The sequence below is a fragment of the Haliotis rufescens genome, unplaced genomic scaffold, assembly GCF_023055435.1.
Source record: "Haliotis rufescens isolate VD_foot unplaced genomic scaffold, xgHalRufe1.0.p SCAF_112, whole genome shotgun sequence".
Taxonomy (NCBI): domain Eukaryota; kingdom Metazoa; phylum Mollusca; class Gastropoda; order Lepetellida; family Haliotidae; genus Haliotis; species Haliotis rufescens.
The window spans coordinates 788239-815205 of record NW_025963794.1 but is presented as its reverse complement, the minus strand read 5'-3'; the positions used below and the strand labels follow the sequence as shown (position 1 = coordinate 815205).

The window sequence follows — 26967 nt, the reverse complement described above, 5'->3', positions numbered from 1 at the left end:
CTTAGTTTTCTGTATGCTTATACGTCATACTGTATTTAATTATGTTTCTTATTCTAAGAGGGCGGTCGGGTCGCCTAGTGGTTAAAGCGTTCGCTCGTCACGCCGAAGACCCGGGTTCGATTCCCAACATGGGTACAATGTGTGAAGCCCATTTCTGGTGTCCCCCGCCGTGATATTGCTGGAATATTGCTGAAAGCGGCGTAAAACCGTACTCACTCACTCACTAACTTATTCTAATACTGCTAATGTTTGTCAGTGGCCGGTGATAGTATGTTTTATGGAATAGTATCTTTCATACCAATATGGTGATATGTTATAACTTTATTTCGTACTTGCGAGGGACACGACACTATCATAGCTTACAAAAGTATTCTGGAAGCATTTTAGGACAAACATGTTAACGTAAGTTCAAAAGAAAATAAATGGGTTTTGTTAATTAGCCTCACCAAATGCATAAGTTATCAATGAAACGGTCTGCTATTAACTACAGCTCAAGACAGCTAATTAAGGGCAAATGGTTGATTGATTACGCAACACCTACTTGATTGCAATTAAGCAAGGGGCAATTAAGCAAGCTGGGTACAGGTGTAATTTGGATTAATTCCACACTTAACGTGCATATACGGACGCAATGAGAAGGATCGATGAGACACAAGACTTGAAGTAAGGCAAAAACGTTTCTCCAGTATAATCGAATAATCAAATTAGCGCATTGTGAGACGATGCTTGAACTGTGAAACCAAACATTAATGTTATCAACTCAAGTTCGGGTGCAGGAAGTGTTTTTCTTGCAAAAAAAGATGTACATGTGCATATAGGTACGAAAACCTGGTCCCTAAGTGGTACCTCAGATGTAAGTACAAATACTAACAGTTCACGATAATCTTCAACATTGAGATGTGTTCACATGTGTTAACCAGTAGTACGTTACGAATAATTCTCAATTGGAAATATTATGCGTATGTTTTATGAGTACATGTGAATCAGTTTTGTAAATGCATTCTCAACCCGCATCGGTATATTTCTAATTACAGTTTAGTTTGCGTTCGGGAAAGAAACCGTAAGTGTCTACACCTGATGTAAGAACAAATATTGCGTAAAATGGCAAAACATAATTGAGAAAGTTAAAACACATGTTTAAAATTCACATTACAATAAATATGAATATGAATGTTGCGTTTTCTGAATCAGCATAAAAAAGGAACATGTGTGAGTCTTGAGATAGTGTTTTTTTACATTTCTTATAAATTCAAAACACGTTTGACTAAAGATCATAGCTTATGACACCATATAAACATGCCAAGACTTCAACACGCGTTATCTGTTGATGGAATAAACAGCTTAAGTTACAATTTATTCAGCAACATAGCTGCAAAACTTACTCTACAATGAGATCAAACAAGGTATACAAGCTTAGATTAATCTCGAGAATGGGGAAGTCAAAAGCATTTACTCACTTATTTTGGAATTATAAATATTGTATAACTAATAACGGGAAGTGGAATGGCATGTAGTACATGCATCGTACTAATAGTGACACAATTAGATGCCAACAACTACGCCCCGTCTACGCAGCCTGCCAGTTTCTAATTATTTGGAATAATCCTTTCCGGCGTTTCTTTCAATTATAAAGGACTCATTTCATACGTAGGGGTCTGTGATCTAAAAAACACAATTGGTATGTTTACGTAGACACAAACACGTGGTGTGGTTTGGTATGGTCAGTAACTGACAACCTGCTGATGACAAATGTCAACACACCGGGTCAGTAAACTGACCACTACAATGATCGAAGGATGTGTTACGTCCATGCATCTAACAGTTGAAACATTTGTTTCTCTTTGTTGAAGTTCACGGATGACAAGGTAGACACAACTTTATGGGTAACGTCTACCTTGTCAATCGTTTTCTACCAAGGATTTACGATTGGGAGGCCTCTAAACGTGTAAGTTATTTTCCTTTTCAAAAGAATAGGATTTCAATCAAAAGGTTACAGTTAAAATGGCATATACAACGTTTAAATCTATAAGGTTATGGTGAATTTTGGCTCAGGCGAAACAATGCTTCACTTTGTATACATGTTAATACATTTGATACATCTGTGAGCTTTAAGTTGATTTTAACAGCCCGGGCCAGGTCGGACCGAACATTTCTGACTTGGATTTTTTTAAGAAAATACAGTAAAAATGCTTCACTTTAAGGGCGCAGATTTCTTTAAATGCGATACACCTGGACATTATAAATTGGTGTATAGGTAGATATAACACTAATCTATAGATTTAATCACATTTGAAGATACATCTGTGTGTTTAAAGTTGATTTTGACCGCCCGGGCCAAGTCGGACCCAACACAAGCCAAACACTTCTGATAGAGACTATGTTGAGAATGTAGAGGGAAAAGGGCTTCACTTTCGAGCCCCTTGTTGTCTATAAATACTGCAATCTGTGACATTATAAAGTGGTGTATAGGTAGATATAATACTAATCTATAGATGTGAATCCATTTGATGATACATCTGTGAGGTTTAAGTTGATTTTAACAGCCCGGGCCAGGTCGGACCGAACATTACTGACTTGGATTTTTTAAAGAAAATACAGTAAAAATGCTTCACTTTAAGGGCGCAGATTTCTTTAAATGCGATACACCTGGACATTATAAATTGGTGTATAGGTAGATATAACACTAATCTATAGATTTAATCACATTTGAAGTTACATCTGTGTGTTTAAAGTTGATTTTGACCGCCCGGGCCAAGTCGGACCCAACACAAGCCAAACACTTCTGATAGAGACTATGTTGAGAATGTAGAGGGAAAAGGGCTTCACTTTCGAGCCCCTTGTTGTCTATAAATACTGCAATCTGTGACATTATAAAGTGGTGTATAGGTAGATATAATACTAATCTATAGATGTGAATCCATTTGATGATACATCTGTGAGGTTTAAGTTGATTTTAACAGCCCGGGCCAGGTCGGACCGAACATTTCTGACTTGGATTTTTTAAAGAAAATACAGTAAAAATGCTTCACTTTAAGGGCGCAGATTTCTTTAAATGCGATACACCTGGACATTATAAATTGGTGTATAGGTAGATATAACACTAATCTATAGATTTAATCACATTTGAAGTTACATCTGTGTGTTTAAAGTTGATTTTGACCGCCCGGGCCAAGTCGGACCCAACACAAGCCAAACACTTCTGATAGAGACTATGTTGAGAATGTAGAGGGAAAAGGGCTTCACTTTCGAGCCCCTTGTTGTCTATAAATACTGCAATCTGTGACATTATAAAGTGGTGTATAGGTAGATATAATACTAATCTATAGATGTGAATCCATTTGATGATACATCTGTGAGGTTTAAGTTGATTTTAACAGCCCGGGCCAGGTCGGACCGAACATTTCTGACTTGGATTTTTTAAAGAAAATAAAGTAAAAATGCTTCACTTTAAGGGCGCAGATTTCTTTAAATGCGACACACCTGGACATTATAAATTGGTGTATAGGTAGATATAACACTAATCTATAGATTAAGTCACATTTGAAGATACATCTGTGTGTTTAAAGTTGATTTTGACCGCCCGGGCCAAGTCGGACCCAACACAAGCCAAACACTTCTGATAGAGACTATGTTGAGAATGTAGAGGGAAAAGGGCTTCACTTTCGAGCCCCTTGTTGTCTATAAATACTGCAATCTGTGACATTATAAAGTGATGTATAGGTTGATATAATACTAATCTATAGATGTGAATCCATTTGGTGATACACCTGTGAGGTTTAAGTTGATTTTAACAGCCCGGGCCAGGTCGGACCGAACATTTCTGACTTGGATTTTTTAAAGAAAATAAGTAAAAATGCTTCACTTTAAGGGCGCAGATTTCTTTAAATGCGATACACCTGGACATTATAAATTGGTGTATAGGTAGATATAACACTAATCTATAGATTTAGTCACATTTGAAGATACATCTGTGTGTTTAAAGTTGATTTTGACCGCCCGGGCCAAGTCGGACCCAACACAAGCCAAACACTTCTGATAGAGACTATGTTGAGAATGTAGAGGGAAAAGGGCTTCACTTTCGAGCCCCTTGTTGTCTATAAATACTGCAATCTGTGACATTATAAAGTGATGTATAGGTTGATATAATACTAATCTATAGATGTGAATCCATTTGATGATACATCTGTGAGGTTTAAGTTGATTTTAACAGCCCGGGCCAGGTCGGACCGAACATTTCTGACTTGGATTTTTTAAAGAAAATAAAGTAAAAATGCTTCACTTTAAGGGCGCAGATTTCTTTAAATGCGACACACCTGGACATTATAAATTGGTGTATAGGTAGATATAACACTAATCTATAGATTTAATCACATTTGAAGATACATCTGTGTGTTTAAAGTTGATTTTGACCGCCCGGGCCAAGTCGGACCCAACACAAGCCAAACACTTCTGATAGAGACTATGTTGAGAATGTAGAGGGAAAAGGGCTTCACTTTCGAGCCCCTTGTTGTCTATAAAGACTGCAATCTGTGACATTATAAAGTGGTGTATAGGTAGATATAATACTAATCTATAGATGTGAATCCATTTGATGATACATCTGTGAGGTTTAAGTTGATTTTAACAGCCCGGGCCAGGTCGGACCGAACATTTCTGACTTGGATTTTTTAAAGAAAATACAGTAAAAATGCTTCACTATAAGGGCGCAGATTTCTTTAAATGCGATACACCTGGACATTATAAATTGGTGTATAGGTAGATATAACACTAATCGATAGATTAAGTCACATTTGAAGATACATCTGTGTGTTTAAAGTTGATTTTGACCGCCCGGGCCAAGTCGGACCCAACACAAGCCAAACACTTCTGATAGAGACTATGTTGAGAATGTAGAGGGAAAAGGGCTTCACTTTCGAGCCCCTTGTTGTCTATAAATACTGCAATCTGTGACATTATAAAGTGATGTATAGGTTGATATAATACTAATCTATAGATGTGAATCCATTTGATGATACATCTGTGAGGTTTAAGTTGATTTTAACAGCCCGGGCCAGGTCGGACCGAACATTTCTGACTTGGATTTTTTAAAGAAAATAAAGTAAAAATGCTTCACTTTAAGGGCGCAGATTTCTTTAAATGCGACACACCTGGACATTATAAATTGGTGTATAGGTAGATATAACACTAATCTATAGATTTAATCACATTTGAAGTTACATCTGTGTGTTTAAAGTTGATTTTGACCGCCCGGGCCAAGTCGGACCCAACACAAGCCAAACACTTCTGATAGAGACTATGTTGAGAATGTAGAGGGAAAAGGGCTTCACTTTCGAGCCCCTTGTTGTCTATAAATACTGCAATCTGTGACATTATAAAGTGGTGTATAGGTAGATATAATACTAATCTATAGATGTGAATCCATTTGATGATACATCTGTGAGGTTTAAGTTGATTTTAACAGCCCGGGCCAGGTCGGACCGAACATTTCTGACTTGGATTTTTTAAAGAAAATACAGTAAAAATGCTTCACTATAAGGGCGCAGATTTCTTTAAATGCGATACACCTGGACATTATAAATTGGTGTATAGGTAGATATAACACTAATCTATAGATTAAGTCACATTTGAAGATACATCTGTGTGTTTAAAGTTGATTTTGACCGCCCGGGCCAAGTCGGACCCAACACAAGCCAAACACTTCTGATAGAGACTATGTTGAGAATGTAGAGGGAAAAGGGCTTCACTTTCGAGCCCCTTGTTGTCTATAAATACTGCAATCTGTGACATTATAAAGTGATGTATAGGTTGATATAATACTAATCTATAGATGTGAATCCATTGATGATACATCTGTGAGGTTTAAGTTGATTTTAACAGCCCGGGCCAGGTCGGACCGAACATTTCTGACTTGGATTTTTTAAAGAAAATACAGTAAAAATGCTTCACTTTAAGGGCGCAGATTTCTTTAAATGCGACACACCTGGACATTATAAATTGGTGTATAGGTAGATATAACACTAATCTATAGATTTAATCACATTTGAAGATACATCTGTGTGTTTAAAGTTGATTTTGACCGCCCGGGCCAAGTCGGACCCAACACAAGCCAAACACTTCTGATAGAGACTATGTTGAGAATGTAGAGGGAAAAGGGCTTCACTTTCGAGCCCCTTGTTGTCTATAAATACTGCAATCTGTGACATTATAAAGTGGTGTATAGGTAGATATAATACTAATCTATAGATGTGAATCCATTTGATGATACATCTATGAGGTTTAAGTTGATTTTAACAGCCCGGGCCAGGTCGGACAGAACATTTCTGACTTGGATTTTTTAAAGAAAATACAGTAAAAATGCTTCACTATAAGGGCGCAGATTTCTTTAAATGCGACACACCTGGACATTATAAATTGGTGTATAGGTAGATATAACACTAATCTATAGATTTAATCACATTTGAAGTTACATCTGTGTGTTTAAAGTTGATTTTGACCGCCCGGGCCAAGTCGGACCCAACACAAGCCAAACACTTCTGATAGAGACTATGTTGAGAATGTAGAGGGAAAAGGGCTTCACTTTCGAGCCCCTTGTTGTCTATAAATACTGCAATCTGTGATATTATAAAGTGATGTATAGGTAGATATAATACTAATCTATAGATGTGAATCCATTTGATGATACATCTGTGAGGTTTAAGTTGATTTTAACAGCCCGGGCCAGGTCGGACCCAACACAAGCCAAACACTTCTGATAGAGACTATGTTGAGAATGTAGAGGGAAAAGGGCTTCACTTTAAGCCCCATGTCTTCTATAAATACTGCGATCTGTGACATTATAAATTGGTGTATAGGTAGATATAACACTAATCTATAGATTTAGTCACATTTGAAGATACATCTGTGTGTTTAAAGTTGATTTTGACCGCCCGGGCCAAGTCGGACCCAACACAAGCCAAACACTTCTGATAGAGACTATGTTGAGAATGTAGAGGGAAAAGGGCTTCACTTTCGAGCCCCTTGTTGTCTATAAATACTGCAATCTGTGACATTATAAAGTGGTGTATAAGTAGATATAATACTAATCTATAGATTTAATCACATTTGAAGATACATCTGTGAGGTTTAAGTTGATTTTAACAGCCCGGGCCAGGTCGGACCGAACATTTCTGACTTGGATTTTTTAAAGAAAATACAGTAAAAATGCTTCACTTTAAGGGCGCAGATTTCTTTAAATGCGATACACCTGGACATTATAAATTGTTGTATAGGTAGATATAATACTAATCTATAGATTTAATCACATTTGAAGATACATCTGTGTGTTTAAAGTTGATTTTGACCGCCCGGGCCAAGTCGGACCCAACACAAGCCAAACACTTCTGATAGAGACTATGTTGAGAATGTAGAGGGAAAAGGGCTTCACTTTCGAGCCCCTTGTTGTCTATAAATACTGCAATCTGTGACATTATAAAGTGGTGTATAAGTAGATATAATACTAATCTATAGATTTAATCACATTTGAAGATACATCTGTGAGGTTTAAGTTGATTTTAACAGCCCGGGCCAGGTCGGACCGAACATTTCTGACTTGGATTTTTTAAAGAAAATAAAGTAAAAATGCTTCACTTTAAGGGCGCAGATTTCTTTAAATGCGATACACCTGGACATTATAAATTGGTGTATAGGTAGATATAATACTAATCTATAGATTTAATCACATTTGAAGATACATCTGTGTGTTTAAAGTTGATTTTGACCGCCCGGGCCAAGTCGGACCCAACACAAGCCAAACACTTCTGATAGAGACTATGTTGAGAATGTAGAGGGAAAAGGGCTTCACTTCGAGCCCCTTGTTGTCTATAAATACTGCGATCTGTAACATTATAAAGTGATGTATAGGTAGATATAACACTAATCTATAGAGGTAATCACATTTGAAGTTAAATCTGTCTGTTTAAAGTTGATTTTGACAGCCCGGGCCAAGTCGGAGCGAACTGTGTGACTGTCGAGAGTAGAGGGAGAAGAGGTCTACTTTAACCAACGTGTCTGCTTTAAATACGATGAACAGTGACGTTATAAAGTGGTATTTACTTAGATATAGTACGTTCCTATAATATAAACGGTATGCCGACAGATGGAAATTCGTATGACGATAGCTAGAAGTATTTGATACGTGTCAAATCCTATTTCGTTTAACGATTGCTCTTTTACATGTTACCTAGATCAGCGACGCTAACACACAGCTCCACTTTCTAGTTTTTAAGTGATTTACTCCGAATTACTTAATTATGCTGCACGTTTTGGATTGGTGATTGTTCAGTAGTGTCATGTGTGTATGTTGCATCAATAATATGTAGATATGATCGCCGATAATTAAGTAATTAGCCAATAACACTTTGGCCCGTCTTGGCCCGGCCCGGCCCGACTTTTAGGCAATCCCCAGTTTTGTTGAAAGGACATCCGGGTCGTTTATATCGATTTTGCTATCATGCATAACCTATAGAAGATAAACCGTACGACATTGCGAGCTCCTACTAATTGGGCCGTAAACAGTCAATCTGCAGTCACCGTAAGTATTATTCATATACTCTCACCAGCCCATGGCAGTCCTCATAACACTGATACATGCATATTGCTCTTATTAACCCCTACTGTTGTAACGAATGGACGTGAACGTTAAATCAACAGTCGGTTAACATAACTGCATAAAACGTCCTTGAAGAGACGATAATGGAATTTAATCCAATAACAGTGTCACTTCGTTTGCCCCGTCCACGAAACATGCTTCCCATGGAATTATTTATTGACGAATATTGAGTCAGCGTGCAGCGCTGCAATATGGCAGAGCTCGCGTTGGGGCGTATTGTACCGAGGAAACAATGCGCTGTGCGTAATGTGTATCCAGCTTATATAATAGCCGCCCCTGTTGTCAAAGCGACCCGCAATTGTACACATATATTGATCATATAATGGTTGTGTTTTCATCCTGAGCATACACGTGGGTGATTAACGATATGTACCAAGTCCTATTGACACTATGGTCTGTTGGTTGCAAGGCAGACTGTATTGACACGGTATACGGAGTTGCAACAATGAACCGGGTAGTATATACTGCTGTACTCACAGACATTAAGTGATTTTATAGAAGCCTACCACAGTACGGTTATAACGAACTCAAAGGACCACTGATTTTAGTTCGAAATAACCGTAGTTTGTTATAAGCATATATACAGCATATATACAACAAATGGACTAAAAAATAGGTTCGTTATATCGGCCAGTTCACGATAATACCCTGTCGTAATTGGTAATATTATTTAATACAATAATGGATACCTCTTCCTTTCCAAAAGGTTGGACACTTGGAACAATCGTTCCAATTCACAAAAAAGGCTCAGTGACAGATGTTGAAAATTATAGGGGGATTACACTTACCAGTATATTCAGTAAGATATTTCTTAGCATTATGAATAAACGCTTGGTATTGTGGTCGGATACACTTGATAAGATTGAGGAAGGGCAAGCAGGTTTCCGACAAGGTTACTCAACCACTGATAATATGTTGATCATCCAGGCTCTTATAGATGGGTATATTCAACGTAAACGTAGAAAAAAATTTGTACGCTATATTTGTAGACTTTTCTAAAGCATTCGATTCAGTCTGTAGAGATAAGTTATGGTACCTATTTAATTCACATGGTGTCAGTAATAAAATGGGTAAATTGTTATGTGGTATTTATAAGGAAGTTAAATCATGTGTTAAACAAAACGGCATGTATTCAGATTATTTTATCTGCCATACTGGTGTACGCCAAGGATGTGTATTAAGCCCTTTTTTGTTCTTTTTTTTCATTAATGAGCTTGCAGCCCAAATCAAAAGAAATTATGATGATGGTATACAATTACATCCTGAACTTATAAAAATATTTATGTTACTATTTGCAGATGATATAATCACTTTCTCAAGTACTGTAAAAGGTTTACAGACTTTGATAAATCAGCTAGAATTGTACTGTGATACTTGGAAACTTAATGTTAATCTAGAAAAGACAAAAAATGTTGTATTTAGCAAAGGAAATACGCTGTCAAAAACGAAAAGTGGTACTTTCGGGGACAATTACTTCAAACTGAAACCTCATATAAATATCTTGGTGTAAATTTTCAAGTAAATTATCATGGAACCGACATATGTGTAATGCAGCAATCCAAGCTGAAAAGATGTTATTGTGAATTTTACAAATGTTTGAACATTTTAGCGAGTGTGCTTACAAATCTTTCTTCAAAATTTTTGACACAAAAATAGCTCCTATTCTTTCCTATGGTTCGGAAATATGGGGTTTTGCAGAGGCTAAAGAAATTGAGTCCGTACATTTATACGCATGCAAAAGATTTCTTGGTGTTAAACACATTACTTCTAACGTGATGGTTTAAGGTGAATGTGGTCGCATGCCCTTGTATATATATCACTACTAAAAAATCAAAAGATATTGGTTAAAATTACTAAAAATGCCAGTAAGTAGATTGCCCAAAAAATGTTATAATATGATGCTATTGTATGAAAAGAATTGAGATCAAAATTGGGCATACAATGTTAAATGTCTGCTGTATAAATGTGGGTATGGTTACATCTGTGACAACCAATGTTTCTTAGAGAATCATGCCATGTTCATATCGAAAATAAGGCAGACGCTTTTTGACATGTTCTTTCAAACATGAGGATCTACTGTAGATGTTTCCAGCAAATGCGAATATTTTAGATATTTTAAAATGCAAATGTGCGCAGAAAAAATATTTAACTACAATGTAAATATCAGAAAATGCAGAATATAATTAACACAATTTAGATGCAGCTCAAACAGGTTAATGGTTGAAGTTGGCAGGAACAAAAAAATACCCAAATGTTTAAGATTATGTAGACAATGTTCTTTAAATGTTGTCGAAGATGAATTTCATTTTCTACTTGTATGTTGTAAATATGATAATTTAAGGAAAAAATATATTGAACAAAACTACTATGTACATCCAAATACATACAAGTTTATCTCTTTAATATCACTTGTGAGCAAAAGGCTCTCTCTTTATATATCATGCCATGTTATTAAGAAATGAATCCTTGTAACATTTCTAACCGCTTCCACATTGTCATGTATTCTGTACTATGGGCCTGTGGCTTTACAGTTATATATGAATAAACTGATTGATTGATAAGCGTGTTCGTTATAAATGTAGTTTACTGTACTTCAAAAGCTGGAGTTGGACAATTGGTGTTCACTATGGCTGAAGATGGGCCCAAAGGTTTTAATCTTGTATATTAAATAAGTCAACTTCAACTTTTATTTAATTATTTATAGTTGGGAGAGTAAGTGTATCTGCCTACTGCCTACTCCCATCCTTCTTTTAATAACGATGTGAAGATTATTCAATTAAAGAGTCTCTGTGATGATCCAAGTTAGAATTTGTCTTAAGTAACTTTATCACATCATGAGATAAAAATACTAGTTATCGCAAGGTCAAGGTCAAGGTCAAGGTTCGAATATTAACAGACCGCCGTCATATAGCTAGACTATTTCCGAGTGCAACGTTAAACAACAAACCAAACAGTAACTGTTTATCTTTTTTTTATATATTAGGTTCAGATGATGCGTCGCAATACACCGATACAATCTGCAGTGTACTGTAGAAGTGATGGCCAAGGACAGGAACATCCCAATGAAGATACTTCAACTAATTCTAAGGGTTCAGAAGACAGTGAATCAGAATCGGAAGGTGATACCTCTTCAGCTACATCAGACAGATCGGATGTTGAGGAGGAGCAGCCAGCTAAGACATGGTTCGAACAAAGTCAGGGGAGATATGACGGAGAAGACACGGACGACATTGTGGTCGGAGAAGGTCTTAAAATAGTGTACTGGCCAAAGGAAGCATTCGAGGATGCCCTACAACTCCGCGTAAATGAGGAACTTCATACAAAGTTGCAACAGGAGCCACAGAAGTACAAGAGGTGTCTAATTAACCTGAAAGGACCTCATTTTGCTGTGTGTCAAATCCTGGAAGAGGGAAATGATCACCAAGAAATTGAGATTCACGGAAGAAGTAAAATCGGATACACTTTCAACAAAGATGAAGTTGTAGTAGAAATTTTAGACAAGAAAGCGGATGAAGATGAAGACAATGCTAGTTCTGATGGTAAACTGAATGGTAAGGTAGAGGGGGTGTTGCGAAGCAAATTTCGGGAGACACGATTCCCTGTCTTAGCATGCACTGTCAACAGCAGGGAGAACAATGTAGTCACGCCAATGTGTAATAGTATACCGAGAATTCGTATCTGGTCTCGTAATTCCACACAACAAAAACAAGACTTCCACAGCTTAAGCCTATATTCTACCGACACGCAAACTAACAAACATTTTATAGATTTACACTCCTATGAGAAAGGTAAACAACTGAAATTTATTTCATGTTGTGAAATAGATCACAGTAAGAAGGGACAATATGTTCTTCTTGTTGTTCTTATGTCTTGGAGTAAACCGTTTCCCTACCCACAAGGAGCAGTTGTCAAAGTCCTGGAATGTGGAACAACGTTTGAAAGTGGCCTCAATGTTTTAATACCACAGTTCAAAGTTCCTCGATATTATCGAAATGACACTGTAAAGGCAACTGTATCCCTGGTTGAAAAGATTGAATCAAAGGAATTTCTCCAAACTCAAGGTACACAGCGAGAGGAGTATCAACATTTGTCAGCATTTACAGTTGATAATCCTAATTCTAAAGATTTAGATGATGCTCTGAGTGTTTGGAAGTTGGGACATGAGGACATTCTATTGGTAGGAGTTCACATCACTGACGTGACCACTTTTGTGAAGAAAGCAGATGATATTGACCAGGCGGCTGAGAAAAGAGCCACAACCTTCTTTGCTTCGGAAGACAAGGGTCACCATATGATCCCTGAAAAACTTAGTCAAGGCTCTTTGAGTCTCTTGCCGAACGTTGATAGATTTTCAATTTCTGTGCTCTTTAAGATAGACAAAAGAGGAAACATTCTTGAAAAACCTTCAGTGTCCAGGAGCGTCATTAGGTCTGACAGAAAGTTTTCATACGGAGAGGTTCAAAACATCATTGATGGTCGCCCAATACACTTTGAATGTAAACAGTCACTAAAGAGTAGCATACGTGTCCTTCATGTATTAGCTAAACACTTTCGCAAACAACGACTGGGAAATTCAAGATACGACGTACGCTTGGAAGATCCTAGGTTTGTCAATATTGAAAACAAACAAGGAGATATTGATGCACACAATCTAGTTGAGGAATTCATGATTAGAACTAATACTTTCATTGGTGAATGGCTGATGGAAACTTGGCGACACTGTATCCCCTTACGATGTCAATCTGCTCCTTCCGTGGAGAAACGTGTTCACTGGGTTAGAAGGGAAGGACACATCATCGACCTTCTTGTCAAATTACAGGGTGTGCATGTTCTTGAGGACAGGGAATGCAGTGTAGCAAAACATTGTAGCCAGAACAACAATGAAACACATGCACATGTGATTTCAGTACAGAAAACAGTATGGGATCAAATGAAAGAAGTCAAGGGAGCGAACGACTTTAAACAAACAAGAGACCTTCTCTGCTGTGACGAATTGCATCCATTGCAATGCCTTGCAAGTCAACATTGGATTCATATCTTGGAATCAGCAGCTTACAGATGCTCTTCGGAAGGGAGGAAAAACACTGGGCACTTTTCACTCAACCTGTTCCCGTACACCCACTTTACATCTCCGCTCAGAAGATATGTGGACCTGATCACCCACAGACTCGTCCATGCTGTATTAGATGAGAAGGAAGCTCCATACACACAAGCGGAAGTGGAAAAGGCATGTGAGCAAATGACAGAAGCATGCCAAAGAGAAACCAAATTCAAGAATACTTGCAGAACACTAAGAAAGAGTGAAATGCTTTCAAAGAAACCAATGACATTCAATGCAGTTGTTGAAAAGGTCAGTGACAGCATTGTAGCATTATGGATTCCATCTCTGAGAGGTACATCGTACAGGCGATTAGAGTTGCCCCTCAATCTGCTAGACTGCTGTAAAAAACCGGTTTTAGAAACATCCCCATCAGGGAGGGAACAAGTTCTGTGTTTCTGGAGAAAGCGTATCTACAGATATGAAGAACGACGCCAAAGGGAAGGAAGAGATAAAACAAACTTAAACCGAGTTAAAAATCCAGAACAATTTAACATTTTACTTGATGAAAATATGCATACTGAAAAAATTCCATTTCAAGATTTTGCCCAAAAATTGAAAAAAGTGTTTGACACATCTGGAAGACGGGAAGTCATACCAGATATTGGAGACATGTTTGTTTCTCAAAGACGAGGAGAAAAGAGGTTGGCTCATGAGAAATATGGGGATATATCAGTTTGCCATTTCTATGGATTCAGATTGACTTTCTATTCAGGACAGATTGTTAAAGTCCAGGTGCATGCAGAGCCAGACAGAGGGATGCTCACTCCGTATGTTCAGCTGTTTCACGTCTGTGAGAACTATGACCTTTGCCTGACTCATTTGGATGATCCAGTCCATACCTTTGCTGAGTATGTGATGCAGCCCTTCAGACATCGCAAGTACAGATTCATTCAGGAATACCAGGAAACATGGCTGCCGGTGGTTCGAATGGAAAGTGCTACGAACTCTGTTGGAAGCGAGGAAACCATTGTCATACATAACGTGAAAACATTAATGAGAAACTATGGCCACAGACTTATCGGACGACTGATACTTGACGCTAAGTTTTGCGATTTTCGACAGATTGAAATAGGTGGAAAGGGGGTAGACAGAATGGCCAAAATGAAACGTGGTGAAAGTTCCTTTGATTTGCCATCCAGTGATTCCTCCCTAGACTATCTGTGTATAAGGCATACTCCGAGTGATTATGACCCAAGTTCAATGTTCAGCCCAGCCAGTGTTTGGGTAGGTCATGCCCTTATCAAGAAGGTGAAATTGAAGAAGCCTAAAGGCAGCATTGCCGACAATGATCCTCATGCAGGTTCGGTGCAAATAACATTTGAAATGAGACCAAATTCGATTCCACCTCCACCAAGTTTGATCGACCAAGAATTCGACGCTGCTGCAGAGATCATCTTGAAATCTCAAGTTGACAGGTAACGGAAAATAATTTTTTAATGGACTGAAAATGGGAACACGTAAAATAGAGTCGACTAAGGATAGTAACTTTGTCCTACAGATGATATATAAACCCATGAAGATCCGGGGTAGAATAGGTCCTCAGCAACCTATACTTGGTGTAAAAGGCGACTATGATTGTCGTAAGATTTGACTAATGGGATGGGGTGGTCAGGCTCTCGCTGACTTGGTTGATGCATGTCATCGTATCAACCAACCGCCCAACCCAATTGCGTGGAACGATGCTCATGACGTCAATCACTGGATTGTCTGGTCCAGACTCGATTTATTTACAGGCCGCCGTCATATAGCTGGACAATTGCTGAGTGTGGCGTTAAACAACAAACAATAACAAAAGTGTGTGTGTGTGTGTGTGTGTGTGTGTGTGTGTGTGTGTGTGTGCATACTTTTAGTACCATATGGAATCTTCCCAGAGACCTGTAAAGTTTTGGAAGAAAGAATTTTAGGACAACACTATTAATTTGAATTCTCTGAAATCGCGGAATATCACTTAAAATATATCACGTCACTATGTATAGTATTTGTATTCTTTATCAAATCTGTGGTTTAGTGGTAGAGCGTCCGGGGTTCGATCCGCGGCCGCGTCATATCAAAAGACGTTAAAAGATGTTACTTGTTGTTACTCTGTCTGGCGCTCGGTATTAAGGGGCTAAAACAAGGACTGGTCGGCTCGGAGTCAGTATACTGTATCTGAGTGGGGTGTTCATGTTAAAACTGCGACATGGTGTCTCAGTGTGCTAGCGCTATAAAATCGGCATCAGTCCGGACTAGTACAAGCAGACACACACACACACACACACACACACACACACACACACACACACACACACACACACACACACACACACACGTGTGCATGCACGTCGCTTTATAAGTGCAATAATTTTGGACGCGACGTTAAACCCCATTTCACCTCACAACCTATTATGTACGAAGGAGAACAGAACAGATGTTGGAGATGCTCGACACAGAGGGATCAGACCTGGCCCAAAATATAGCACTGAAAGACTGGAGCCTACTGAAAACAAGAATAGGTAAGCAGAATGACATTGTGAAACTAGATGAAATCAAGGATCCGGGGTAGAATAAGTCTTAACGACCAGCAATCCATACTAGCTGTAAAAGGCGACTATGCTTGTCGTAAAAGGGGACTAACGGGATCGGGTGGTCAGGCTCGCTGACTTGGTTGATGCATGTCATCGTATCCCAATTGGTGGAGCGATGCTCATGATGTCAATCACTGGATTGTCTGGTCCAGACTTGATTATTTACATGTAGACCGCCGTCATATAGCTGGAATACTGCTGAGTGCGGCGTAAAACAACAAACAAACAAACTATTATATGTTGAAATTGATTATGTTGATAAAAGATGATAGACATCATTTGCAAAGAAAATTAAAATGAAACACTTTGTATGAACAGTAAAAGATATGTGTGTGGCATTTGTTCAAACAGTAAAAGATATGTGTGTGGCATTTGTTCAAACAGTAAAAGATATGTGTGTGGCATTTGTTCAAACAGTAAAAGATATGTGTGTGGCATTTGTTCAAACAGTAAAAGATATGTGTGTGGCATTTGTTCAAACAGTAAAAGATATGTGTGTGGCATTTGTTCAAACAGTAAAAGATATGTGTGTGGCATTTGTTCAAACAGTAAAAGATATGTGTGTGGCATTTGTTCAAACAGTAAAAGATATGTGTGTGGCATTTGTTCAAACAGAATCTGCACAACTGAGCTCTACTGACCTGTCAGACGAAGATCGAGAAATCTGCTCCACAATGATCAGCAACAATTACAATCAGGAAATAGCCATTCGTAAATCTCTGGATCGGCCATTTAGTTTGATACAAGGACCGCCAGGTAGGTTATGCAGATGACGTGAGGGATTGAGCAATCTCACAAAATCTGTGTGTCTCACCGGGTATTTAGCGTCGACTAAAATGTATAGTTAACCGACGGCATGGTACGTTGTTCATTAATCACTGGTTTGTCTGGTCCTGGCTGGATGTTTCTACACACCGGAGTTTTTACAGACATGAGTGAGAGAATATTGTTGAACGCCGCAGTCAGCAATATTTCAGCTACCTCGTGGTGGCAGATTTAATGATGATGAGAAATGTATTCGTACTGTATATATTCAGTTATAATTATTATTGCTTTGAGATATCCTCTCATTCAATAAGATTAGTTTGGATACATTTCAGAATTATCGCGAAATATGATTCAGTTATATATTCCAACACAGTAAGCTATGTTCTGTTGTAACAATAACTATAATATGGAAGGTTTCACAATAACGTCTTTACAATCTCCATATTACCATTATCCCGGGTTGCAGGAACAGGAAAAACCAGTATTGGTTTGAAATTGGTGTATCTCTTTAACAAGATCAACAGAACAAAACCACCTTCTGATGAAAGCAAACGGCAAGTTCTGTATTGTGGACCCTCCAACAAATCGGTGGATCTAGTTGCTGGTAAATATGAGATTGGCTGGCAGACATTTTAAACAAAATAACCGTTTTGGTCAGGAAACCCATTCAATCTCAGCATAAAAAAAGTTTAATAACATCAACAGACCCCAGATAGTTTCTTAATTAAACTAGGAGCCTAAATGCGTTTTTGACGTTAAACATCTTGAAACAATATATTTTTTGGCGGACAATTTCTTTCTTTTTAAACAGTCTTAAACATTATTTCTTTTCAAGTATTTTCTGGGTCAATTTATTTTTTCCAAAACAAAAAATCCCTTAATGGTACACTGATATTCATCAAAAGTACCTGCATAAATTCAAACCAAGAAATTAAAGGACATGATACAACTAAAATATTGCATATCTTAATGTCTATATATTGTGCTTAGACTGAATGGTGCAATTTGACACATGGATAATAACACAGAAAAAAACAGAAGATAATAACGTGTTGACCTTCTAACACCTCACAGGCAGCTTGGGTTCTATACTGCCCAGGGAGCTGAGAATGATTGTTGAGTGCACACTGATCCACTGACCGGGGTAATATTATACTGTTATGCATTCATACAAAACTGCTGCTCTCAATAAACTACTCGCCATTTTCAGAAAAAAGACACCGATCCGGGTTAAAAGAGGTCTTCAGCAACCCATGCTTGTCGTAAAAGGCGACTAACGGGATCGGGTGGTCAGGCTCGCTGACGTAGTTGATGCATGTCATGGTATCCCATTTGCGTGGATCGATACTAATGATGTCAATCACTCGATTATTTACAGACCGCCGTCATATAGCTGGACTATTGCGGAGTACGGTCTTAAACAACACACAAACAAAACAGAAAAAGAAGCAGCTGCACATATCTTTTATCATTATAGGTTATCTGATGACGAAGCTGGGGATGATATGTCCAAGGATCATACGAATGTATGGCAAAACCATAGAAGAGAATGATAAACCGGTTCCAAAGAAGATAGTGATATCTAACAGAAACAGCAAATACTTAAAATCTGACCCTGAAATCCGAAAGATTACACTTCACTATGTCATCAGACAAGAAGGAAGACCGCATGCTGAAAAAATAAGGTCCTATGATGACAGGTTCAAAACCTACTTTGATGATCCCAAGAAGGTGATGTTAAATTCATTGAAATAGTTTAACACTTACAGTCTGTTTGAAGTTTAGACTCATTGCCTCTTGCGTGAATTCCGGGACAGAATAGGTCCAAAGTTTCTTAAGAGCCGACAGAAACGGGGATCGGGTATTCAGGCTCTTTGACTGGCCGCGATTGGCTGATTGTGTGACACTTTGATGACATGGAGAGTGGATCTTGCTTGGTCACTTGGTTGCCTGGTCCAGAATAGATTATTTACAGGCCGTTGTTGTGTAGCCTGATGACATGCATCAACCAAGTCAGCGGGCCTGACCACCCGATCCTGTTAGTCGCCTCTTACGACAAGCATAGTCGCCCTTTAAGGCAAGCATGGGTTGCTGAAGACCTATTTTGACCCGGATCTTCACGGGTCTATAGGCATGAGGTTACAGTGTGATATCTCATATAAAAATAATTCAAGGGCCATTTTGGAAGTGTTCTAAGAAAGCATTAGGCATTACTAAACTGAAATAATCTAGGAAGTCATTTAAATCAGTTTGTGCTTTGAGATTGAGAAAATACATTCATGATGTTACACACAGTCTGTCACTGTGCTCTTCTAACTGACAGGACCGCCTCTGTGGTCTAATGGTAGAGCGTCCGCCCGGAGAGCGGAAGGTCCGGGGTTCGATCCGCGGTTCGATCGTGGTCATATCAAAAGACGTTAAAAGATGGTACTTGTTGTTACCCTGTCTGGCGCTCAGCATTAAGGGGCTAAAACAAGGACTGATCGGCTCGGAGTCAGTATACTGTGTCTGAGTTGGGTATTCATGTTAAACTGCGGCATGGTATCTCAGTGTGCTAGCACTTTAAATCGGCATTTGTCGGGACTAGTACAAGCAGCCACACACACACATACACATACATGCACGTCGCTGCAATAATCTTGGACGCGACGTTAAAACCCATTTCACCTCACCATACGACATACATAGTTCTATATATCTTATTACAATGAGACATGCATGTTGATGATCTTGTAAACTGTTTACAGGAGAATATTACCTTGGAAGATTTAAAGGCGTACGATAAGCTCATAGCCCAAGCCGAGAAGCATGAACTGGCTCAGTGTGATGTCATCCTTTGCACATGCGTAGTAGCGGGAGGCAAGAAGCTGACGGAAGTAGCCAACATCAACCAATGTATCATCGATGAGAGCGGCATGTGCACAGAGCCCCAGACTATGATCCCAATCATCGCCACCAAGGCAGAACAAGTGGTGCTGATAGGCGACCACCGGCAGCTGAGGCCGATTGTGAAGTGTTCACATGCAGCCAACCTAGGTCTTGACCAGTCGCTGTTTGAAAGATACCAGAAGGATGCAGCGTTTCTGAATATCCAGTATAGAATGGTTGGTGTTTACTTGTTTTAGCCAAATAAAGTAAGTACAGTAAACTACGGTTATAAAGAACTCAAAGGGACGACTAAGTTTTGTTCGTTATAACCGTAATTCGTTATAAGCATATATACATCATAACTACAGCATATAGTCGGAACTAAAAAGTTAGTTCGTTATATCCGTTAGTTCGTTATAAGCGTGTTCGTTATAACCGTAGTTTACTGTAGTTAGTTAATCCCAGTTAAATGTGTAGGTACGCTAATGTCTGCTTGACCTTCACTGAATTCAAAATCGTGCTCAACTGGGAATTATACACTCTCGTACTGTGTCTGTGCCACCTAGAGTGATTGGGTATGGTTTTACGCCGCTTGTAGCAATATTCCAGCAATATCACGACGGGGGACACCAGAAATGGGCTTCATACAATGTACCTATGTGGGGAATCGAACCCAGGTCTCGAACGCTTTAACCACAAGGTTACTCCACCGCCACTTGTCCTACCTAGAGGTAAGGTTTACACGTTGAGGTGGTGTGACTTTCTGGACATTAACTGAAAAAATGGTCTGTGTAATTAAATGGGGTTTTGTTTTTTTGTTGTTTTTTTAAAACAAACACATTGATGTATGGTAAAAACTTGACATATGTTTTTGGTTAGGATTTTTCTCAAACGGAAATACATTGACTGAAGAAGAAAAGGTTCTTGTTATGTGGGAATTCTAAATGGTTCAATTGTATGAAACAATATGCAAGCCTCTTTTGGGGTAATACATTTATCAAACTGGATTTACATGTAGGTTAGAAATTGCTGTGTTGTGAATGATCAGTCAGAAAATGCTACCCAAGGATAACTGAATGGTCTTCTTTAACATTAATTATTCATCGACCCACAGCACCCAGAGATATGCAAGTTTCCATCAAGCCAGTTTTACCAAGGGAATCTTAGGACAGAAGATAGTCGCCCCGAACGTGCAGCTTGGTATATTGCCCCAGGACAGGAGCTGTCCATCTGGCCGGTGACCACCAACCCCAAGGTGTTCTGCCACGTGGTTGGGAAGGAGGAGACCCTCACTGTCACTACACAGGAGGGCAACGAACAGTCCAAGTCTAACAGGAAGGAAGCTGAAAAAGTGGTTAGTTTTGATTTAACCAGATTTGTTACGGGTTGCACCTACGGGTGACGCAAGTTGTTTATGATCGTTTGATTGATTGATTGGTTTGTTGTTTAACGCCGCACTCAGCAATATTCCAGCTATATGACGGCGGTCTGTAAATAATCGAGTCTGCACCAGACAATCCAGTGATAATTATCATGAGCATCGATCCACGCTATTGGGATCGATGACGTGCATCAACCAAGTCAGCGACCATGACCACCCGATCGCGTTAGTCGCCTTTTACGGCAAGCATGGGTTGCTAAAGACCTATTCTACCCCGGATCTTCACGGGTCTGTTTATGATCGAAATTTATGACTAGTTATCTACTATTTTATCATTTATTTAACATTTGAGCATGGCGGGTGCTTCCGGTAGGGCAGGTCATGCTTACCCTTTCGCGAACACCTGGTGACATCACTGATTTTCAGTGGTCCATTTATATGATTTCCACAGCTGTTTCGCCATTTACACCGACTTGAATTTATTTTATTTCGGCCGTTAATTTTGGATGGATTTAAAAGCACTTTAGCCCAAGTCTCATTTTGGAAAGTTGAAAAAAGGTGGTTCATATTGTTTTAACTCTACTAATTACTGTTGTCCACAAATGGAACAAATATGATGTTCTTTTTAACTCATGTTAGAATTTGTGTTCATTGATATAAACATGGAGAGTGATGTTTTGTCTTTTGTCTCATAACATTATAACGAGGAAACATGTCGTCATAATTACTACCCTACTATCTGGGTCCGGGCTAGAATAACTATTACCTCCAGTCCTCCACTGCTGCTATGTTGCCTGTCATCGTTCCTCGACGTCGTGGAACGTTGTACATTGTTCCAGTCATTGGTTTATCAGACTCGGACTAGATTCGTAACCCACAGCCGTGATATAGCTGGAATAATGCTGACTGTGGCATAAAAAAGAAACAAACAATTAACTACAAGGGAGCACCTTCTGTTTTTCAGACGGAAGTGCTGATGTATCTGGTAAAACGAGACAGGATACCTCTTGAGAAAATCAACATTATGTCCCAGTACAATGCTCAGAGAAGTCTGATCAAAGAAATGCTGGAGAAGAAATCAGGTGCTGACAAAAACCTAAAAGACCCCCGAGTCCAGACTGTGGTTGCGAGTCAAGGTAGCTGTCATTCAGACCTACGTAATATGACTGGTTGGTTGGTTGGTTTGTTGTTTAACGCCGCACTCAGCAATATACCAGCTATATGACGGCGGTCTGTAAATAATCAAGTCTGGACCAGACAATCCAGTGATTGATATCATGAGCATCTATCCACGCAATTGGAATCGATGACATGTATCAACCAAGTCAGCGAGCCTGACCACCCGACCCCGTTTGTCGCCTATTAAGACAAACATAGTCGCCTTTTACAGCAAGCATGGGTTGCTGAAGACCTATTCTGCCCAAGATCTTCTTGAAGGAGCGATTAGGATCAGATCACTTCTTGCCTACAAAAAGTCACAACATATTTTGCAACCTGTATGTCCAGCCTCACCTTACAGTTCTCAATATGTCATTTATACAATCTAACGACAACTGTTAGTAGATATTTCTTGATTATAACGGCAATGCCTCGACTTAAACTATTTATTCTTTGCAGAAAGGCTTTGGACGCTTTTTATTTAAATAATAATAATAGCAATGACACAGCTTCGACGTTACTATCTAGTCTTTGCAGAAGGGCTTTTGAGGCTACTATGTATATTATTATAACAGCATTGACACCACCAATGCTAAGCCTCGACCTATTTTGTCTTTGACTTGGAATGGACAGAAGGTATTTGAGCCAAATTAGGTCTTACGTTCAGGCATATCAGAGCAGGGTGTGTAAGTGTGCGTATGTGTCTCGCTCTCTCCTCTAACTACAGATTTAAGGACATCAACTCTATCAAATATATCCCAAAGAAAACAAAAGTGTGTGACATCAAATGTCTTCAAACAGATATAGAACATGAAACATATGAGGTGAGGTGAAATGGGTTTTAATGGGATTATTTCACTTATCTAACGACATGTGTGGTTAGTCCGGACTTTTGCCGATTTTATAGTGCTAACCCACTCAGATACAGTTTAACATGAATACCATGTGTGTGTTGTGTCATTGTGACAGATGTGTCCCAGTAGGAAGAGTATAACTTGTTAACCTATGTTTTAGTTTCTAAACATGAGAAAATACTTGTCATGTTGGGAGATGGCCGTCATCACCAGTACCAGTAAGAATAACTGGATGAGTGAGTGAGTTTGGGCTGAACGCCGCTTTTAACAATATTCCAGTTACATCACGGCGTGTCAGCTTAATGTGGGAGGAAAGCCCGTAGTGATGCAGGTCTCAGACGTTTACCACTTCGGTGAAACCCACGAGCATGGGTAATGTGCTGACAAACCTCGAAACATAATCGGGGCGAAACGGGATTCGAACCCACACTCATAGGTTTCTGGCGTGCCCAAGGGACGCAACTCTGCACAGCGAATCACGGCGCCTTAGACGACTTGGCCACCTGTGCCACCAATAACTGGATGAGAAGTAACCATCTGTTATGCTGATTTATGTACGATAAAGATGTACAAACCAACCATTTGAAACCCTTAATTTCTTCTGCAGGTGGTGAATGGGACTATGTCATATTCAGCACTGTGCGATCACTCCCCCAGTACAAGATAGAGGACAAGCCAACATTGGGGTGGCGCAGGCACAACCTGGGTTTCATCACAGATGAAAATCAGATCAACGTTGCTCTCACTCGAGCTCGGAAAGGCTTGATAATCATTGGTAAGTTCTGAATGTTTTGTCACTCACTTGAGCGAGGAAAGCTTGATATTCATTGGTAAGGTCTGAATGTTTTGTCAACATGCTCTCACTTGAGCGAGGAAAGGCTTGATAATCATTGAAAATCACCTGAACAAAATAGTTGCCCGACATTTAGGGAAAACTCATATTCACGATTATTTTCATTTCATGAGCAAGGACAGTCTTTACTATGCTTTCACCAACTCACGTCGCGATAAAGCTGAAATACTGTCCATATAATAAATCGATAAATAGTCGAGTCGATGCAATGTCATGCTCTACAGTAATATGCTTGGAGCGTTTTGTTATAAAACGTGGTGAACACAGATTTCTGATTGATAATCCCATCTGTCCATGTGGCCTAAATAGAGAAGATGCTTTCAACTTTTTTCTATCTTGTCCACGCTATGCCAAGTTTAGAATTGATAAACACTTTTTTGTTAACCAGCTCAGCATACATACTATACTCCACGGCAATGAAGATTCATCTTCCTCAGACAATGAAAACATTATAAAATCAGTTCACAATTACATCATTGAAACAAACCGCTTTACGTAAGTTTTGTGTCAACTTAAGAATATAAAATGCATTTGGTATCTTGCTTTCCATTTTATTTCATGTTGTGTTACTCATTAATGTCTGCTCTATAGACTTCATTACAATCTACATGTATAATGTACAATATTAGGAGAAGCATTAATATAGGCCTTTTTGGCCTGTTTGCTAATCCTTTTTCCATTTTGTAATGCTATTTAATGTTAAATCTGAACATTAATGGAAATAAAATACTGTTTAAATCAACATAGATACAGTTACATATCTATCTTCAGAGGTTCAGGACAATTTTTCAAAAATGATAGCAAATGACATTTGAAGTTCACTGGGAAACATTATGTGGGATGCTGGAATTCCTCAATGATAACATCTATGTAAAATTTGGGTGTAAGATTCAAGCAGGAAGTAGGTATACCCATGAACTGCAATTGTGCTTCCCTTCTTGCTGATCTGATTCTTCATGCGCTTGAATTGGGAAAGTGAAAACAAGGTAATTTGACCAAGACGTTTAACTTTAGGTATATCGCTGATCTGGTATCGTTTAATAACCATGAAAGAGTCCATTCCCTTCCACTGATTTACCCACCTGAACCGGAAATAAAGAAAACCAGTGGGACCGCCTCATCCGTTTCATATTTGGATCTATGCATAAAGATTCAGAGTGACAAAATACTCTGCACAAGACTGTATGACAAGAGGGATGATTTCAACTTTCCCTTTATGTCGAGCAATATTCCAGCAGCTCCACCCCTTGGTATCTACATTTCACAACTTTTGAGGTACAATCGAGCATGCTCTTTGTCCCAAGATTTCAAAGAGCGTCATCCAACTCTTGCTCAGGAGTTGTTTGATCAAGGTAACAACATTCAATGCCTCAGTAAGGCTTTCAAAAAGTTTTATGGTGGACATGTTGAGGGCATTTCCAAATGTTCGATACAGTTACCTATTTTGGACTTGTACCATATGTTCCAGGCAAACAATTGACTTTCCTACGCTCAGCTTTTCGCGAACACCCGGTGTCGTCACTGTTTGATGGTGATTCATAAAAACATGCTCACCATATAGACGAAATAGTACAATCGACTCTGCTTTTGGCGGAAATTTCTTATGAATATGGGAAGGATTTTGACGCCTTTGTTTGTTAATCTATAATCCTGTTTCAGGGAATTCTCATCTACTTAAATGTGACCCTATCTGGAAGAAACTGTTGGATGCATACAGAACTGAGAGGTGTTTTGTGGACGCACACACCTTCCCCCCGACCACACAAGCATATCGTAGACTTTAACGTCTTTTGCCCAACAAGCATTACCATATATGGGTAACAAGCCATAGCCGAGAGTGAAGAACGGACTCAACGTGAAGACTGAGTGAGGTGTTTGTTAACCAACCCCTCCCAATGGCATATACTGCGATGGATATAGGAATATGGTCACGAGATGGCTACCCATTTAAAACAACAAAGCACCAACGAGTAAAGACAAGATAGTTTATGGATGACAGCTTCTATATTCTATTAGGATGCGACCCGTGAAGATTCCGGGGTAGAATAGGTCTTCAGCAACCCATGCTTGCCGTAAAAGGTGACTCTGCTTGTCGTAAAAGGCGACTAACGGGATCGGGTGGTCTGGAAACAAGTGGTACAGACCTCGTTTTGGACGTGGTTATTATCCAGAGCAGGATTTTCACTTATGTCTTCAAAACACTTGGTGAAACTAGATGGTGAACTCTTGTATTTTGCTATATTTTTATACTTGTATATACAATTAGTATTCTTTGATATTTCCTTAGAAGCATTGAATCAAGTTTATATTTACTAAGACAAAATTGTTATGGATGAGCAACTTCTTTATTACAATTGGGCGACGTTTCGGTGTAGATTCTAACACCGTTATCAAGCAAATGATGTACAAACTACTTACTTACTTACTTATATTGGGGATTTAACGTGCGCTTTCCGACTGCAAGCGTATGTCGCACACGGGCCCGGCCAGGCCATTTAATGTGTTTCCAAAAAGGGGAAAAGTGAGTTTGTGCAACCCAGGAGGGGGGCTTTAGGGGTTGCTTATATAGTAATTTTGAAATTTTGAGACTTGGAAAGAATGCCAAGAGTGGGTGGGGGACGAACTAAGGGAGCTGTGTGTGTTGGGTGGTTGTTAGATAAGGTAGTTTTGGTTTTAAATTTTATTTGGGGTTTAAATGCGACTAATTAGTCCTGTTTTAATTAGGTATATGCTTAAGGCTTTGAATTTTTCTAATTTATTTTGTGGATTTAGG

At 39.0% G+C, this 26967-nt stretch overlaps 1 protein-coding gene across 1 annotated transcript; it reads left to right on the top strand.

Annotated features, from left to right (window-relative positions):
• Window positions 1-8438: 8438 nt before the first annotated feature.
• LOC124134555 (helicase with zinc finger domain 2-like) lies at window positions 8439-26629 on the top strand. The gene is made up of 11 exons (XM_046499447.2): window positions 8439-8569; window positions 11631-15163; window positions 16143-16240; window positions 16928-17068; window positions 17547-17684; window positions 18558-18811; window positions 19828-20184; window positions 21063-21302; window positions 22294-22465; window positions 23949-24116; window positions 25854-26629. Exons 2-11 carry the CDS (start codon window positions 11637-11639, stop codon window positions 25976-25978), a joined length of 5220 nt encoding a protein of 1739 aa, XP_046355403.2. The 5' UTR covers window positions 8439-8569; window positions 11631-11636; the 3' UTR covers window positions 25979-26629.
• Window positions 26630-26967: the final 338 nt, after the last annotated feature.

Excerpts from the sequence above, each read along its gene's own strand:
- LOC124134555 (XM_046499447.2), top strand. The coding sequence starts at position 11,637 with ATGATGCGTCGCAATACACCGATACAATCTGCAGTGTACTGTAGAAGT. Across the intron at positions 16,241-16,927 it reads CCTACTGAAAACAAGAATAG|AATCTGCACAACTGAGCTCT; the intron begins GTAAGCAGAATG and ends TTGTTCAAACAG. Across the intron at positions 22,466-23,948 it reads GACTGTGGTTGCGAGTCAAG|GTGGTGAATGGGACTATGTC; the intron begins GTAGCTGTCATT and ends TTTCTTCTGCAG.